Here is a 15,372-nt window from a genome sequence, read left to right as displayed (position 1 = left end):
TTGCATCTCGAAGCATTTTCCAGAAGACCCTGGACTACCTGAGGAAGGAATAAGGAATTTTGGTAGACAACCTGAGGTCCTCCCTCCTCACTCTCTCCTAAATGGTCCTGTCAGTGGTGACCTTCCGGGTCAAGATTCCTACCTCCGTTGTCTACACTGAGGGTAACAAATTGTGGGACTTTCTCATGAGGACTTTCCCATGAACTAACACCCCAGTGGGCCTTGGAGAGCCCTGAGATCCCACCAGTGGTGTTCAGGCGTGATCTTTCATCCCAGAGGACTCTCTCCCCCTAAAGATTCGAGGCAGGAGAAAAATGCAACACCCCTCACTCAGCATCTGGATCTGAAGGTCCAGTCCGTGAGCCTTTGTGCTGGGAACTGCTTCTCAGCCCTGAACCCATGTGGGGGGCCTCTGGGCCCAGGGCAGAGAGACCGTCTCAAACACCGAGCATCCGGTTGTGAACCCAGATGCTTCCCCAGGAGGCAAATGGCCAGGTGAGTCCCCCGCATTTGCTGGGTGAGTCCCCGCCTGTGACCTAAAACTGTCCATCGGCTGTCAACAAATATTTATCAAGCGTATGTAAACAGACTACAGTCACAGAGGACATGAGAGAACGGAGGGAGTGGACCGCACACAGCTCTGTGCCACGAAGTGTGAAAATTTAAGTGACGTGGCAATTCCCTAGAAAAATGTGAATAACCAATACAGGCTCGAGATGAAGTAGAAACCCTAAGTAAACAACTAAGGAGAATGTCTGAAGTCCAAAGATCTATCCCCCAAAGGCACGATGTCTGCGTGAAAAAATGACGAGTCTAGCTCCTCCTCAGGGACCCCCCATCATTCTCATCTTTCTGGATAATTATTGAGCACCTACTCCGTGTAAGGCCCTGGCCTAGGTGTGCTGGGAGACACGCGGTGCAGGCAGTTCTCCAGCCTTCGGGGGCGTTACACCCGGCTGGAGGCGCAATCAATTACCCACACGAAGGCAGAACCAGCAGCAGCTCGGAGATGCTGCTGCGTACTGAGCCCTTTCAACACCTTCCCACCACTTCGTGCCTGCTGCTCTGTGTTCCTTCTCCCTCTCGGGGTGCGAGGCCATCAGAGGGAGGGCAGCGGGCGCTGTTTGCCCGGCATCACCGTCAGCACAGGCATTATTTATCCGTCACATGCTCTTTCATCGGGGTCAGGGAACATAGCTGGTGCGTTTTTATATTCCCTGCCATCGCCAGTAGAAAATCTCCTTTCTCCCAGTTGTTGTGAGGGTTCAGTGACTTCACCTGCTGTGTTTGGAATGGAGCTTTGGGTGCTGTGAGCTTCATGCAGACACCAGCTGAGGTCACTTCCAGAAAGGCCTGGTGACAGAAATGCAAAGGCGCCCTGACCCTCTGGCCTGACCCGGAGCCTGGGCCTCTGCCTACTGCAGTTTCCTCACTGGCTGCACCCCCCCCCGGGTTCCCCGAGGCCCTTTGGCCTCCTCTCTCTCCCTCCCTCTCTCTCCCTCCCTCCCTGAGTCACAGGAGCCTGATGGCACCCAAATAGTCTCCAGCTGTGACTGCTGCTCTGCGCTCACAGGCCATGTCTCCGACTCTCTATGGGCCCCACACGGACCAATTTAAATGAAAAGTAAGCGACTTCAGCCCGGACTGGGTGGCTGAGTTGGCTGGAACATCGTCCTGTGCGCCAAAATGTTGCGGGGTCGATCTCCAGTCGGGGCAGGTGATTGATGTTTTTCTCCCTTTCTTCCTCCCTCCCTGCTCTGTAAAAATAAATAAATAAAGCCTTATAAAATATACAAGAAACGCTGTTCCTGTAATATATACTATTATCACCCTTCCAGCTACAAAAAAAGGGAAGGGAATTCCGACACACGCTACAACAGGACTGGACCTTCAGGACCTTGTGCTGAGTGAGATGTGCCAGTCACAAAGGGCACACGCAGTACGCGACTCCACTTCCAGGAGGTCCCTGGAGGAGGGCTGGTGGGCCGGGACCGGGGGTGAGGGGCGGCCAGGGGAGTTGGTGTTTAATGGGGACAGAGCTCAGTTTGCAAAGGCGAAGCGTTCCGGAGAGGGGTGGTGATGGATGCGCTCCATTCTGAACGGACCCGGATCCACTGAGTGCCACACTTAAAAATCAAGGTGGTAACTTTTATACTGCGTGTATTTTATAACATTTCATGAATATGAACCATCCCTATGTCTGGGCAGAACCCTGTGGGTCCCCGAGATGGAAAACCCTGAAGTCCTCTCTGAGACTTCCAGAGAAGAATTTAACTTAAAACCCCTTGGATAATGGGCCGTGTGCTTATCATCTCAACAAAACCCAGAGCCAGAGGCACTCTGGGGCGGAGGGTCGGTGATCAGACAGGGGATCAATAACGCCTGCCCTTGGAGAGCTGCTTGCAGAGGGCAGGGGACCCGCGGACCTGGGGGCCTCCCGCCACTCTGTGGGAGAGGTTGACAATGTCACTGCTGGCCTGCAGGACTCCCTCCTTAAACAAGTGACAGAGACTTCTCTGAATGCTCCTGCCTGCCCGCCCCAGGATGGGGACCCTCCCTCACTGGCTTTGAGGCACAGCGCTGTATCTTATTCCTGGAGCAGAGGGACAACCTGGCATTGCAGACCCAGGGGCCATCAGTTCCCCACATCAGGGGTCAGAGCCACCAAAGTTCAGTGGGACCAATCCCAGCCCTGTGGGCACGCAGCCACAGGAGTTCATGTGCATGGCACTCGGGGCCACTTGGACACCACCAGCAGACAGCCGAGTGGTGGCAACATGGGCTGCAGGGCCCACAAAAGCCGAATACATTTACTACCAGGTTCTTTACAGGAGAAGTCTGCGTCCCCACGATGTATACCGTCGATAAACTCCCCTCCAACTACCAAACTGCCAAACTCGACTGAAGACGTGCACTCTCCCCAGGGCGAAGCCGGTCGTGGCTACCACCTCCCGGACCTGGTGCAGGGTGTGTGTGGGGAGGGGTTGGTTCTTGCCCTTGCCCTTGCCCTCTTTCCCTGGAAGCAACCCTCTCTCCTGCTGAGTCTGCCTCTGCTGGGGACGGCCCAGCCTCCCAGCCCCTGTGGGTCTGCAGGCGCCCTGGGAGGGCACCAGGCTCTCTCTACAGTTTGCCTTCAGGGCGTGTCCCATCTCTGTCTACAGGGAGGTTCCCGGGCAAATAGGTCCAGCCGAGCGCCGCTCAGCCCAGGTGCCCCTGACTGGCACTGGCATCTCCCTCCTTCCCATTCATCGCCGACCCGAGCTCGCTGGCCGGGTAGCAGCCATGCCTTACCTCTACCGGGCCGCGGGGCCCCAGGAGCCCCCGGCTCCCAGGGACGCCCGCAGCACCCACTCCTCCAGGCAGACCTTCGAGCAGCTGAGGCAGGAGTGCCTGCGGAAGGGCATCCTGTTTGAGGATGCTGACTTCCCAGCCAACAGCTCCTCTCTGTTCTACAGCGAGAGGCCCCAGATCCCCTTCGTGTGGAAACGACCAGGGGTGAGTGCAGGGTGAGGGGTGGGGTAGGGTGTGGATCTGGGGAGAGGGCAGCAAGGAGGGGAGGGGCTGGAGGGCGACTGTGCACACCTGATTTGAGCTCACCTGCTGAGGCTACTATGGAGATGCTGTGCAGTTTGCGGCAGGAATAAGGTGCAGGGGACACACACCAGCAATAGGGGGGCGGGGATGGCACCCAGGGCCTCTGCCTGAGTCCCTCCCCCAGCTCTCTGAGTCCCACAGAAGCTGGACCAGAGTCAGAGAGGGTGCTGTGGGAGCGGTAAGGGAGCCAGGGTCAAAGCTTCCTCCAGGGCAGGTCTCAGGAGACTTGCAGAGATGGCGGGGGGGGGGGGGCATTTCAGAACCACCCCCACCTCCCCATGGGTGCTAAGGCTGGGGTGACCCATGCAAGGTACTCGGAGCCTCTGGCCCCACTTGCGTGCTCTGTGGAGCAGACGCTCAGTCAGCAGGTGCCCAGCACAGGTGTGATGGGGAGAAAACCAGGGAGGGGGTTCTTTCCCCAAACCACGAGTCCCCCTTCCTGGGAGGGAGCCATCGTCACGCCGCCCCACCGGACAGTCTGGAGGTCCCAAGGGACACCAGCTGGTGCCCGGGACGAGGAGTCGATCTTTGTCGCGCTGGCTTAGTCAGGGCCCAGCCTCTGCCTGGCGCGAGGGCTCGCATTCCTTCGGGGTGGGGGCCGGCCTGGGAGCCGTCCCGTGGGGATAGGAGAGCGCTGAGAGTTCGGGACCCAGAGGTGAGGCTGCGTGTGCTCCCGCCCTGCCACCGAGGTGCCCGTGACTGCGGTCACGTCACTGCACTGCCCGAGCCTCAGTCTCCTCACCTGCCGAGTGGGTCAGCGATGGCCAAGGTGGGCCCAAAGTCCAGTTCACGGGTGTTCTTAGTAAATCATGGCTATTACTCTACTCCTCTCACTGGTGCCGCCATCATCATCATTTTCTTCATCGTCATCAACCCCGGGTCTCATCTTACATGTGAGACCAGGGTTCGTCATGTCTGTCTCCTCCCTGTCTCCCTACATTCAAATACCACCAACATTGGACACAAACACCTCTGGGCTCTCAGGCCCGGCCCAGAGGACACACAGTTATCGATGCCTCATGAGCGTTTTATTGCTAGTTCCTGTTGGCAGCTGTGTGTGCGTGTGTGAGCACGTGTGTGCATGCATTTTGCGCATGCGTCTGTGTACGTGTGCTCACCTGCATGCCGTCCCGCCCTGGTCCACACGTAAGCTGCTGCGGGTTCTCTGGTGCTTTCCTGTCTGCCAAGGCTATCTCAGGACGGCTAAGCCTTCCTTCTGAGAAGTCCCAGTAGCTTCTTCCCTGCTGCCTGGTCTCCCTGCCTCCAGTCTTCTCTACCTGCCTCCGGGGCTCATGCCCCCTCCCCAGCACGCCCACGGGGCTTGGCGTTGCCTAGCAATAAGGCGGGGCTCCCCCTGCTGCCGGCTGGCCTGGGCCGGTGCCGCGTCCCCCTGGTCTCCGCTCTCACGGCAGCCGGTCCTGTTCGGCTGGCATGCCACCTTGGCCTGGAAGGCCTTTCTCTGCTGGGAACCTTGGACCCCTGCTCAGTGGCCTCCCTGCACGGCCAGTGCCCTGTGGTCCCTGTCTCAGCACCGATGCTGTTTTAGCGGGAAAGTCTGTGCAGCCGCCTGTGCTCTTCCTCCTCTCAGTCCCGTTCTGTGAGCCCCACTGCGCCCTCAGCTGTGTGCACCATCCAGCTCTTTCAAAAGGCTGGTAACAGCCTACAGTCACCAAGGCAACAGCCAACAGTCACTACAGCCAGGGGAACATCTGCTGTTGACCAGGATTATCTCCCTTAATTCAAACAACCCTGAGAACTGGGCACCGTTATGTCCCCGAGAGCAGACCGGACTCGGAGGAGCACATGGGGCTGGGACGTGGCAGCCCAGGGGTGCTGGTCACCTCAGTCACTAACACACAGCTTCCTGATGGAGTGGGGACGCCACCGCGTTGGCCGGACGCACAATGTGACTGTGGCAGAGCAGGCAGGGGTGTGCCCCACCTGGGCAGCCATTCCCAGCCTCCTGCTTATGTTCTTCCAGGCCGACAAAAGCCACCTCTGCCCCCAAGACGCAGCACCTCTTACAGTGAGATGAGCATCTCTCCGACCCCAGACAAAATTAGCCTGTGGGGCACCCGATGCTCTTTTCATCTGTCAGGGAGCTCTTAGGATCAACGCCTGGGGCAGGGAAGGGCCAGGATCAGGCAGAAAGAGCCACGGGGTGTGGGGTGGCCCCAGGAAGGCTCAGCCGAGCACACAGTCGCTCTGCAGCTGGGAGGGCCCCTCGAGTACTCTGCAGAGGGCCGACAGGCCCACCTGTGTCCGTAAACCAACCCCAGCCCCCTCCGGTCCAGGGGCCCCCACCCTTGCCTTCCACACCGCCGGTCCCTGGCTCCGAGGACCAGCCCGCAGCCTGCAGTTCCCTGTCTTTGCCAAAACTGGAGTTTCTCCAAGACCGCGGCCGGACAGCCTCAGCTGCTTCCCAGGCACTCAGCTCTGTTTCTTGTTGAGGGAGTCGGGGGCATGTGGGGGCTTTGCATTGTACCTCACAGACTGCTGGGGTCTGGGAGCAAGGTGTGGGCCTGGGGACTGAGGCTCCACTTGCAGGATGGACCTCCAGGTCGCTGGCTGGGGGACACAGGGCCCTCCCCACCGCCCCCAGGCCTGTGGCTGGAGCGCTGTCTGCTTTGCGGTTCAACACGTGTCTGCGGTGAGTTCCCGCAGCAGCTGTGGGCCGCCCAGTGAGACGCGGGCACGGTGCCCGCCCAGCACCACCTTCTTGTCAAACACAGCTGTGCTTGGCGTCAGGGCGGTGGCATGCAAGAGCACCCGGAACCAGAAAGCTCAGGGGCACATCACAGGGCAAGGGGCAGCCAGGAGGGCCAGGAGTCACTGCGGTGGGTGCCCGGCAACCTGCCGCAGGGGTGTGGTGACCGGCTCGCTGGGAAAGGTGAGGTCCACCCCCAGTGGGCGTGGTCTCCGTCAAGCCTCATAGTGAGGCCTTGGGTCTGAGTGAGTGGAGCTGGTCTGGGACCAGTGTCTTTCCCAGCCTGATGGAGGGTCAACAGACAGGTGGGGGAGGGGCAGTCCACCCATGGCCTGCCCTCCTGGGCCAGCAGGCTGACTTGCTCCGCTCACAGTGCCTTGGCCTTGGTTTTCTCCCAACCGTGCTGTCTGCCTGAAACCATCTGCTGTCTTCCCTGCAACCCCTCCCTCACTTCTCAGCCTCAGCCCCACACACCCAGTCATGCTCCTGTGGCCCCCCGCCAGCCTCCTGCGTGCACCACAGCGCGTGGCCGTGACCTCCCAGCATGGCAGGCTCGCCCCCAGAGGCTGTCGGCCGCCCTGAGACACCCCCGAGTCCCCGCCAGGACCAGCGCACAGCTGTCAGCAGCTGGGAGCAGCTGCCCCATCGCTTTGGAAACGCGCCTTTTCCCCTGTGGAATAAATCACTGGGAGAGACGTCTGTGCTGGGCTCAGCCCTGGAGGACGGTGCGAAACCTGAACAGAGCAGGCCCTGAAAGCCCCCTTTCCAGGACCTGGACGCTGCTGGGTCCTCGGTCCCCAGGAGCACCGCTTGGTGGCGCCCAGGCCCGCCCCGCTCCAGGTACCCAGCTGCAGGCTGGGCTCCCGTTGGGTTTGTCAAGACCCCTCTGATCTTCCCGTCCCGGGGCTGCCGTTTCAGGTGACCCCTGACCTCAAGCCCCAGCATAGCATTTCACATGATCAGACATTCTCATGGGCCTGCACATGTATGCAGGGCCTGGGCACACAGGCAACCTCATGGGACACACGGGTGGGCACAGGGGTCCCACAGGCCTACACAGGTCACACATGCCTAGCACACAGCACAGCCGCCTCCAGCACACACGAGCACAGAATGCCCGATGGGCACACGCATGCTCTGTGTCATGCAAATGCCGGGCAGACAGGGCGTCCCCACACGTCCAGGGCCTTGCCGGTGGACACCTGACAGGTAATCTGTGTTCGCCGGGCAAGAGTTGCTAGTCCTCTCCTTTCCCATTTTCCCCCGCCCACCCACCGTTGGATGCTGTGTGATAAAACTCTCCGGGATAAAGACAGCCCACTGGGAGCTGGGAGCTGGGAGGCCGTGACCACTGCAGTGCAGGTGGCCAGCCAGGCCCGCAGAAGGTGGGGGGGGAGGGCAGTGAGGCAGAAGGAGGGGGGTCTGCTTCGTCCACAGCTGGGGAGGCTGAGCCTGGCATGGGCTTGTGGGGGGTGGTGGTCACCAGCCCCAGAGCCCGGTTTACATCCCGGCTGAGTAGCCACGGCAGTGCGAGTATCACTTGTTCAGGCCCTGGAGTGGGCTGGGGGGCTGTGGGGACCTCTGGGTGCCCTTTGGGGCAGAGGCTCCCGTACAGATTCTGGGAGGGGCCCAGGAAGTCCAAGTTGGAGGAGGGTGGCCTGTGCATCACATGAGAGAGGAGAGCAAAACCTGGAGGAGGTGGGTGACCTACCCAGAGCCTCTGCCCGCCCAGGGGCCGCTGCTGGGACCTCACACATGCCTGCCTCGCACCGTCCCCTGGGCCGGTCGAAGCCTCCGCAGCACCCCTGGGAGCCGAGGTCAGCAAGGAGAGAGCACCCCCTTTCTGCACTGCATTGGTGGGAGAGCTCTGCACAGGCTCCCTGAGAAAGAGCTGCCCCCCCGACCCCCTGCCACCCGCCCCACAGTGCTGGAGACTGGGTGAGGTAGTAACAGGACCCCAGATTCCCTGGCTGGAAGGCAAGGGGCTGCGTACTGGGATCTCGGGGGACCTCTGCCAGACCTGGCTCCGTGGTGCCCGGAGCACTGGCGTTCTCCGTAAACTCTCCTGGCTGAGTCTACTGGGACCTGTTAAGAACCGACAGCCCCACCTCAGTGCTCCCCTTGCAGACAGATGCCCAGGAGCCCACCTCCATGTGGCTGAACGCCCTGCAGCCTGCAAAGGGGGCGCGTCGTTGCACACTGGAGCCTGGTCCTGGGGAAGCCCCTGTCCTCCAGAGAACTCGCCACCACCACCCTACTCCTGATTCTCTGGGCGCAGACCACAGGGGAAGCAGCAGTTCAGGGCAGAACCCTCCCCAGGCCTCGTCCACATACACGGAGTGGCGGGGGGATTGGGGGGTGCAGCTTCCGTCCCCAGTTTCTGGAAATGGGTAGGAAAGTCCTTTCCTCACTCTGCATTCCGACCCAGTTGAAATGATCGGGCACCCACCATGGCCAGACGGCCTCTTGCTGGACCTTCGCGGGACTCCCCAAACAACTGGCCGCCTCCCCTTAGGCCGCCTCCCCGGGCCCCTGACCACGCCCACTATACCAGCCCCGCCCACTCCGCCCTTCTCTGACCTGGCCCTCACCCCTCCGGAACCTGCGTGTCCCTCCGCTGGCCTAGGGCCTGATCCCCTAAGTCCCACTTGGCAGGGACTTTCTCTCTTGTTCTTCGCTATGGTCTGTGCCAGGGACGGAGCCTGGTGTCTCGAACGGTGGAGAGAATATGTAATTTTGTACAATTGCTTTTAAATGCTTTCATGTTGATGTTTTATACTTATCCTTCTATCTAATCTATGTATTCATGTAGACGAATGATTTTATTATATACACATAATAGACATGACTGATTGTGTATAATATATAATAAAATGTACCTAATGCATTTGGTAAATTATATGAGGCATATATGTACATATCTGTCACTACGGTATAGATATACTTAAAAACTATACTTAAAAAACTATAGTTAAATGCATATTTTGAAAAAGGAGGAAGCTGGGTAGCCTGAGTGGGGACTTGTGTTTAAGCCCGGGCACCAAGCTGTATGTGTGACTCCCTCTGACATGCGTTTGGAGCCCACAGAGGCACATAAATGGGGAGCTGGGATTTGAACCCGGGGCACCTGACACCTGACCCAGGGCCTGAGTGGCCAGGGAAGCCTCAGGGCCTGGTGACATCCTGCTTTGGCCGCAGGACTGAGCTGAGGGGCTCAGAAGGCAGGACCTCTCCCCAGGGAGGTGATCTACCGCAGAAGGCCTGGGATTGTGGGGTACAGAGCTGCGGCCACCTTTCACCTCCTCGTGGCCCCCCACCCGCAGGCAAGAAAACCCAATACCAGGAAACAGCCCTCTGCTCTGAGAAAGAAGAGGGACCCTGCGCCTCCCCATGGTGGGCCCTCCTTGAATAATAATCCCATTCTTCCAGGAAATAGTGAAAAATCCAGAATTCATTCTTGGAGGGGCCACCAGGACGGACATCTGCCAGGGGGAGCTCGGTAAGTGGGAGCAGAGGGAGCACCTGGTGACAGTCTGGGCAGAGGGCCCCGCGGGGGCCAGTGGGGCCCGGCCTCTGAGCTGTGGCCACAGCGGGAGCAGCACCGGGAGTGGGGCTGGGGGACCCGCTCGGCCACCACTTCAGCTCCTCCTTCCCCACCCCACCAGGGGCTCAGCTGCTCCAGGATTGGAGCCCAGTGACCCTGGAGTGGCCCGGGCCTTCCTGTGGGAGCCGGGAATGACACACACAAGATACTGTCTGAGATCTGACTCGCGTTTGCCTTGCCCTGTCATTGTGTGCTAACACAAACAGACAACTGAAGAAATCAGTGCATGACTAATCCACAAGTCTCGAAACCCCACAGTCACTGAAAGCCAGTGGATCCCGGAGCTACCATTACCTATGACCGAGCCTGGGCGGGGGGGCGGTCCCGGAAACGTGTCCCCAGGCACCGCAGGGGCTGTTTCTGAGGGGCCCGGGGGCTGCGATACCTACCACCAGGCCACGCTGACACTGAAGTCTGAGCCTTGGTCCTCTGGACCGGGCGTCACAGAACGTCACACAGACGATGCTTATGGAGCATAGTCTGACAGCCGAGTCAGCATGGGCCACGACACCGCCGTGGCAGGGACAGCTGTGCCCGAGGACTGGGGCAGGAGAGCAGGAAGGGGGGCAGAGGGGAGGCCCCAGGTATCTGCTGGCACCTGTCCGCTCTCTTCCCGCGCTACAGACGCGGCCCCTCCCAGCACGCCCCCGTCTTCCCCATTCCCTAGGGGTGAGCAGCCAAAACCACGGTTTCCAACTTGTGTCTTGCAGGTGACTGCTGGCTGCTGGCCGCCGTCGCCTCCCTCACACTTAACGAAAAAGCGCTGGCGAGAGTCGTCCCCCAAGATCAGAGCTTTGGCCCCGGCTATGCCGGCATATTCCACTTCCAGGTAAGTGGGGCCTGGCCGTGGCCGTGCCTCTCGGGGTCCAGCGTGACGCCAGGGACGTCCTTGGCTGCTGGGAAGCCCTGAAGGAAAGCCACCCTGGCTGGGTGACAGCGGCATCCCAAAGGGCACACTTGTCATGGGCGACCTCCGCACGTGCTGGACAAGGCCAGTCCTCTCAGAAGCCGGCAGCAAAGCTGACACTGACGTTTTGGCAAACCTGGAGGTCCGATGTTAAGGGAGGATCAGGGGTCCTTGTGCTTCAGGCATATGTGGCCTAAAACTCCGCTACCTGTTGGGCACCAGATTCTTTCTCATAAACTGAGAGTCTCCTTCTGGAGGAAATGCAGACGTGGAGACCTGAGTGAGCTTAGAGACTGAACACAGAGGAGCAGAGACGTCATCTGCTGGGCCCTGTAGAGGGCAGAGCCCTGCCTGTCCCCTGTACAAACGCACGTGTGTAGCACGTCAGCACACATGCACACGCACCCGTGTGTGCACACACTCCCCTCCAGTCTGAGCCTGGCGCGAGGGCCCGTCTGTCTCAGCACGGCCTCTCTCTGAAGGAGAACGGGCAGAACACCAGGATGGAGGCTCCACCTCCGAGCAAGGAGGGAACGCAGATGCAGGGGCGGCTGAGACGGGGCCTGTGTGTGCGTGCGCGGGGGGACCGGACCAAGCCCTGCCGGTCCGGGTTTGATAAAGAAAGGGCCCATCAGGACGCCGTGCAGTGTCCACGTGCCGCCGTCCTGCTTCCGCTGGCTGTGAGGGGTCCGCACCAAGTCTTTGAGCCAATGTCAGGGGCAGGGGCAGATGCCCTCACCCCATCCAGGGGGTCCCATCACGGAGCCCACAGAGCCCACATGTGACGTCCCCTCGGGACCCTCAGGGCGGTTTGGTCCCTCGGAGGAAAAGCAAAGTGATGCGCATTTGCAAATAGGGCGGGGCCTGCGTGTGACTCCCCCTAATTTCCCCCCGCCCCAGTTCTGGCAGCACAGTGAGTGGCTGGACGTGGTGGTGGATGACCGACTGCCCACCTTCAGGGACCGCCTGATCTTCCTCCACTCCGCCGACCACAACGAGTTCTGGAGCGCCTTGCTGGAGAAAGCCTACGCCAAGTGAGTACCGCCCCGCCCCGTGAGCGCGGGTGCCAGCGCGAACCGCTCTGCACCCCCCCCCCTTGTGCCTCTCATGCGCTTTCTGTGGAGGGAAGACCGAGCTGGGGGTTACAGGTGTGGCTCCCTCGGGGCTGGAGGTGGGGAACGAGCGACTTTCCTGTCGAGGCATCGGTGTGCCCAGCCTCCTGCACAGCGGTGCCACACGGTCCCCTCCTCTCCTGGGTCACAAATGCGGCCGTGGGCAGAGCTGGGAGGCGAGCAGAGGGGAATGCGGGTGGGCTGAGAACACCTGGTCCTCCCGGCCCCCTGCCAGACCCCGCCACCGCGGCTCAGTCCTCCGGGCTGCTACCCCGTGGACAGGCATCACATCATTTTCCTCTCAGAATGCTCCTTTCTTTCCATTAAAAAATTGTGCTAAAATGCACCCTTTTGACCATTGTTAGGTGCATTCACACTGCCGTGCGACCGTCACCGCCTTCCGTCTCTGCAATGGTTTCAGGCGGCAGAGCTACCAGTCTGCACCCCTTACACGCTCATGCCTCACCCCCGGCCCCAGCCGGCCCTTCCACTTTCTGTCTCTACAGATCTGACAGCCCAGGTGCCTTGCAGAAATGCAAACAAGGCCCCCCATTCTTGGCCTCATTACCCTCGGTGGCTGGAGGTCAGGGGAAAGCCACAGCAGCCGGAGTTCTGTGCTCAGACGGCAGCAGGGCTCCCCCTGCCCGTGGTGGGGGAGGGTCCCTCTCAGCTCCCCGAGATGTTCAAACTGGGGAGTCCCGTCTTCAGAGACAGGAACGAGGAAGAGCTCCAGGCCTCTGCCTCCGGGTGGGGCACGCAGTGCCTAAAATGAAATGAGGTTCTGCTCGCTGGGTTCTGCTCACCCTGAAGTCGACAGGACAGAATGTGAGGCCTTGGAGAAGCCCCAGAGGGGCTCCTTTGCCCCCTGCCTCTCCTGGCTCTGTGGTGCCCTCAGTGACACAGGACAGGCTTGAGGCGGGCCAAGGGGGCACTCCTTCCGGCCACAGAGGGAGGCTCCCAGCTTTGGCTCTGCCCTCGGGGAGGACTCTCTTCCACAGGATCCTCTCCAAGGGCTGCTCTGGTGGTGCCCGGGGCTGGGTCGGCCCAGCTTCCTTCTCAGTGAGGCTAATACTGGGAAATCGTTGTGGGAAAGGTGGGCCAGGGACTCCAGCTAGTGGGAGTCAGCGGGATGTGAAGGGTAAGGCCTCAGAGAGAAGAGAACCGCTTTCCTACAGAGAAAAATCTGTGTTTATTTTTCAATCATTAAAAGTGGTCAACATGGCGGGGAGGACACCTCACCCAAAGGGATGGACAAACGGCCAATGAGATCGTGGAAAGGTATTCGATGTCATTGGGAAACTGCAAATTAAAGCAAACATCAACACACGCCTGCAGCACGGAGTGGACAAGGGTGTGGGATAATGGGAGCCCCCATTCATTGCTGCCGAGGGTGCAGAATGGCTCTGCCATCTTGGCAGACACCTTGATGGTTTCTTCGAAAGCTAAATACAGTCTTCCCAAATCATCCAGCCACTGCACTCCTTGGCAAATGAGTCAGGTTAAGAGTTGTGTCCACATAACAGCCGTCACACAGACGTTTAGAGCAGATTTATTCGTCATCATCCAGAATTAGAAGTCAGCAAGAGGTCCTTCAGTAAACAAAGGGATAGACAAACCGTGGCCCATCCAGACAACGAAATACTATTCAGTGATACCAAGAAATGAGCTATCGAGCCATGAAAAGACAGATAAGAATCTTAAATGCACATTTACTAAGTGACAGACGCCAACTGAGAAGGCCACCTACTGTATGATTCCAACTCTGTGACATCTGGAAAGGAAAACTATGGAGACAGAATGGAAACCATGGAGACAACTCTGGAAACCATGATCAGCGGTTGCCAGGAGCTCCGGGGAGGGAGGGAGGGGTGAGCAGGGGGAGCCCGGGAGATTCCTTTAGGGCAGGGAAACTATTCTGCCAGATACTGGAATTGGGAGCGCCCGACACCATGCATTTCTCAGACCCACGGACCCCACAGCACAGAACAGGCATCTGGGGGCAGGAGGGGTACGGGGAGGAGACGCAGCCTGACAGCACCTAGCCGTGTTCCCAGTCTATGAGGCCGGCTCACTGAAGCGAGAGGAGAGAGGTGCTGGCCTAGTAAGGTCGTACAGAGAACATTCGTCCATTCTGTCTGCGCGGTTGAGCCCTGGTGTCTGTGAGCAGAGAGAGAGACTCTCATTTAAACCTCACAGCAGCCCTGGGAGGGAGAATACAGCCGTCCGGTTGTTCTGTAAATTAGGGAAGCGAGTTGCCCAAGATTACTGCGCTTTTAAGTGGTGGGGCTGGAACTCGAACCTGCATCCAGTCGGGGGCCAGAGTCCATGCTCTTCACCAACACACCGCGCTGCTGTCTTCGAGGCGCGCTCGGGGCGTCTTGTTTCTGTGGAGCTCCGAGCGAACTCGATCCCTATCCCCACTTCCCATCCCACCCTCCCTCCGCAGCCCGCGGCCTGGGCTTTGCGGCGGAGAGTTGGGGAAAGACTGGCTGGGGGCGCCACCTGGTGGCCGCGCTGTTCCCGGCCGCAGTTCCCACGCTCTCCCGCGTCCCTGCAGGCTGAACGGGAGCTACGAGGCTCTGAAGGGAGGCAGCACCATCGAGGCCATGGAGGACTTCACCGGGGGCGTGGCAGAGACCTTCGCAACTAGAGAGGCTCCGGAGAACTTCTGTGAGATTCTGGAGAAGGCCTTGAAGAGGGGCTCCCTGGTGGGCTGCTCCATTGATGTAAGTGCCTCCTGCTCGGGCACTGGGCTGCGTGCGGCCAGGGCCAGCGGTCTGAGCCAGGTGCCCTGGCCGCATGCCGGGGGGGGGGGGGGGGGGCATGACTTTCAATGGGGGGAGGGGGTATTCATTTTAAGTAAATGTTTATTTAATTAAGACAAAAGCTTTTCTGTGACGTTTTTCACATTGCGAAGGTAAGGTGTACTCGCTGTATCAGGGGGAACGACCCTGAGATTGCCCTGTGGGCACATCGCCGCCTCTCCCCCACCCCCGCCCCACGCGGCCTGACCCAGGCCCTCGCCCTCCCCCTGGCTCCCACAAATGGGCACGTGCACACACAGGCACAAACAGGGGCGGGTCGGCTTGGCGTCACTACACTGGACCTTCCTGTATACTTCCTAGGAACCTGTTTATTTTGCTTCCTCTATCATGAAAAAACACGTCGGCAGAGAGAAACCTAACAGCCTTTTAAGAGTTTTTATAGGTACACGCACATGGATGATTTTACCTCGTGTGTTTCTGAAACCTACGCGAGTTTTCTGTTTCCTCTTGGGCCTTCGTTCCTGCTGGTAAACAGTTTGTTTCCTCCCTGCGCGCGTGTGACATGGAGCCGCACAGAACGCCGTCCTGGGCTTCCTGCCGCCCCCTGGTGTGTGCGATGGCGCTTCTCTCGCGTGCTGCCCCGTGACGGGCCGGCCAAGTCGTTGTGTTTGGAGGCGGAAGAG

The 15,372-nt window shown here is 59.6% G+C and overlaps 1 protein-coding gene across 6 annotated transcripts in view; it reads left to right on the top strand.

The window, feature by feature from the left end:
- The first annotated feature begins 3,282 nt into the window (after window positions 1-3,282).
- CAPN9 (calpain 9) overlaps window positions 3,283-15,372 on the top strand; it is a 33,650-nt gene continuing 21,560 nt past the window's right edge. For all 6 annotated transcript variants that reach the window (XR_008392066.1, XR_008392065.1, XM_053667323.1 and 3 more), the window contains exons 1-5: window positions 3,283-3,495; window positions 9,731-9,800; window positions 10,616-10,734; window positions 11,713-11,846; window positions 14,482-14,650. Coding sequence is in view for 4 of the 6 variants with exons in the window: in XM_053667323.1 (XP_053523298.1) it covers window positions 3,283-3,495; window positions 9,731-9,800; window positions 10,616-10,734; window positions 11,713-11,846; window positions 14,482-14,650 (705 nt within the window). In the remaining 2 variants the exon portion in view is untranslated. The remainder of the gene's footprint in view (window positions 3,496-9,730; window positions 9,801-10,615; window positions 10,735-11,712; window positions 11,847-14,481; window positions 14,651-15,372) is intronic.

The sequence above is a fragment of the Artibeus jamaicensis genome, unplaced genomic scaffold (assembly GCF_021234435.1).
Source record: "Artibeus jamaicensis isolate MK-2021 breed Jamaican fruit bat unplaced genomic scaffold, CSHL_Jam_final contig_467, whole genome shotgun sequence".
Taxonomy (NCBI): domain Eukaryota; kingdom Metazoa; phylum Chordata; class Mammalia; order Chiroptera; family Phyllostomidae; genus Artibeus; species Artibeus jamaicensis.
Note: the sequence above shows the minus strand (reverse complement) of the source record. Positions and strands in the feature narration are given on the sequence as shown.